Raw genomic sequence first — 2785 nt, forward strand, 5'->3', positions numbered from 1 at the left:
TAGTAACTGTTTCAAGTTCTCCCTTTATTATTCTGTTGAACCTGATCATATTCCTCTCACTGCTGGATAAATCTTAATGCCCTGTTAGGCTATCAAGTAAATCTATCTCATTGCCAGATTGAACATGGGCTGTCAGCGACACCCCCGTCCCATAATTATATACAAAGCAACATGGTACTGTCACCAATCCTATCTAACCAAAGTGGAGACATGAATCAATCACAGTCTAATCAGTCAGTGGTGGTCTCAGCATAGTGTGAACTGGCACTTTTGGCAACGCAAGTGGGCACCACTAGGATTATGAACCCAGGATCTCCTGTTGACTAGGCAGGCACCTTAACCATCTAAGCCATGGCACCATAGGAGGATGTGACATCGAACTTTTGACAAAGGAAGCAGGCACCACTGGGCCTGAACTGCTGTGCTCTTCCAGCACCACTAATCCAGAATCTGGTTTCCAGCATCTGCAGTCATTGTTTTTACTACAGTGTGAACTGGCAATTGGGACAAATTCAGAATAAATAGGTAGCATTGCATCAGTCAGCAATTGATTATTATGTTCAGAAGAAATCAATAAAGTGAATTGTTTATTTTGTCTGTTTTTAATTTGAAGTATTTCAGAATCATATCATGCAACATTGGCTTTCATCACAGTATATAATTTAACACATTGAAAAATGTGAATATAGCAACCTCTTGTTACTGATTTTAGATATTACTAGGTCAGAGGTCAGGTAACACCAGGTTTATTTGAAATCACAAGCTTTCAGAGCGCAGTTCCTTCATCAGGTGAACTTTCCAGTAACTCTAGTGAATAAGCACTTCACCGACGAAAGCTTGTGATTTCAAATAAAGCTGTAGGCTATATCCTGGTGTCATGTGACTTCTGACCTTGTCCACCCCAGTCCAACACTGGCAACTCCACACCTTAAATATGATTGATGTTTTGAGGTAAAATCAACATTGCTGTACTCATAAATTGAAGTTCTGCCAGTTGTACCATCCTTTTGGTGTGCTATCTGTTTGTTATGTCGGTCTATCCAAAATCTTGCTGCTGTAGCACAGCTCATGACTGGGCTGGGTGCCAGATAAGTGGCTCATTTCCCTGATCACCAGGCTTCCCATTGTGGCATCATCATTGGTGTAATAATTTGAGCTGTTTAACCTTGCCAGCCTCTGCACAGCAGGGACGGCACTGACTGTGGTTGCCTGTGCAAAGGAAGCAAATATTAATTGATAACCACACACCCCCCCCACCCCCCACCCCCCAGAGTTTATAGAAACTCAAGACCAACAAGCACCTTCTCTCAACGTGTTTACATATCGTCGGCCAACATGATCAAAATGATGTTGAATCCTGCGGTGATCATTGACAATGGATCTGGACTCTGCAAGTCTGGGATAGTGGGTGACAGCATCCCCACATCAGTTATACCATCGGTTGTGGGCTGTTCTAAGTTGACAAAGGGATCACGCAATGCCAATCTCAAAGACTATTACGTTGGTAAGGCAGCACAAAGCAGAAGAGATGTCTTGGCTTTGAAGCATCCAATTGAGCGTGGCATAGTGACCTCTTGGGAGGAGATGGAGATGATCTGGAGATATATATATGGTTTCGAACTGCGTGTGAAGTCCAAAGAGAGGCCAATTTTGTTGACTGCTGCCCCGCTGACTCCTTTCTCTAACAGAGAAAAGATGGCTGAGATAATGTTCGAAGGCTTCTCCGTGCCAGCAATGTTCATTGCCATTCCAGCCACATTGGCCCTTTACACATCCGGCCGTACCCGAGGTATAGTGCTAGATAGTGGCTATGGAATAACGGATGCTGTGCCCATCTACGAAGGCTACTACCTTCCGGACGCCGTACAAAGGCTGAACCTCGCCGGGAGCGACATCACCGAAAACCTTTGGAGGCTCATGTTGGAGAACAGGCATTCTTCCGCTGAGAAAATGGAGACAGAACTCATCCAGGAAATCAAGGAAAAACTCTGCTACATCTCTCTTGACCCTAAGCAAGAGAGCAAGAAGCCGGCCGATGAACTCCAACATGAGTATCAGATGCCAGATGGGACTCAGATTGTGGTCAAAAATGAGCTGTTTGGCGCACCGGAATTGCTTTTTGCCCCAGACAGTGTTGGAGTGAAGGAAAGTGGAATCCACAAGCTGATATTAAGCAGCATCGCAAGATGTGAACAACGGTTGCATAAAGAATTCCACAGTAACATGCTGCTGTCTGGTGGTTCAACTCTCTTTTCAGGCATTGAGGATCGTTTACTCAAAGAAATCAAGCTGCACACGCCGAGTGGAGTCCAAGTGAAGATCATCGCCCCACCGGAAAGGAACTATTCTGTTTGGATGGGCGCTTCAATTTTAACAAGTTTGGCATCCTTTAAACATATGTGGGTGACTCTCAGTGATTATAATGACTTTGGGCCATCTGTGGTGAACAAGAGGTGTCTTTAAAAGCTGTTTGTCTCGAAGTGTGACTGTTGAAATCAAATTTTTAAAATGTACGCGATCAAATACTAGTTCATAAATCACGATGTCTTGAGTGCTGGTCAAATCACGAAAGATTTGGAATTAATATTTCTTGCGGGTAATTCTGGTTTTTGATTATATATCTTGACACGCTTTCATTGTACAAAAGGGAACAGTCCTGCATAGTCCACCAAAGAAAACTGAGCCTAAGAACTATCTGTAATTGATTTGAGTCACTGACTTTTAAAATGAGCTTGTATTTTCTTCATTGTCAGGTCATTAATAATTACAGTGCTTCCAGAGTCTA

The 2785-nt window shown here is 43.4% G+C and overlaps 1 protein-coding gene across 1 annotated transcript; it reads left to right on the forward strand.

Moving 5' to 3' along the window:
• Positions 1-1335: 1335 nt before the first annotated feature.
• LOC132823523 (actin, clone 302-like) lies at positions 1336-2463 on the forward strand. Its single transcript, XM_060837466.1, has one exon. It carries the CDS (start codon positions 1336-1338, stop codon positions 2461-2463), a length of 1128 nt encoding a protein of 375 aa, XP_060693449.1.
• Positions 2464-2785: the final 322 nt, after the last annotated feature.

This window comes from Hemiscyllium ocellatum, chromosome 16, assembly GCF_020745735.1.
Source record: "Hemiscyllium ocellatum isolate sHemOce1 chromosome 16, sHemOce1.pat.X.cur, whole genome shotgun sequence".
Taxonomy (NCBI): domain Eukaryota; kingdom Metazoa; phylum Chordata; class Chondrichthyes; order Orectolobiformes; family Hemiscylliidae; genus Hemiscyllium; species Hemiscyllium ocellatum.

What these genes read in the sequence shown, in the direction of transcription:
- LOC132823523 (XM_060837466.1), top strand. Translation starts at nt 1,336, where the DNA reads ATGATCAAAATGATGTTGAATCCTGCGGTGATCATTGACAATGGATCT.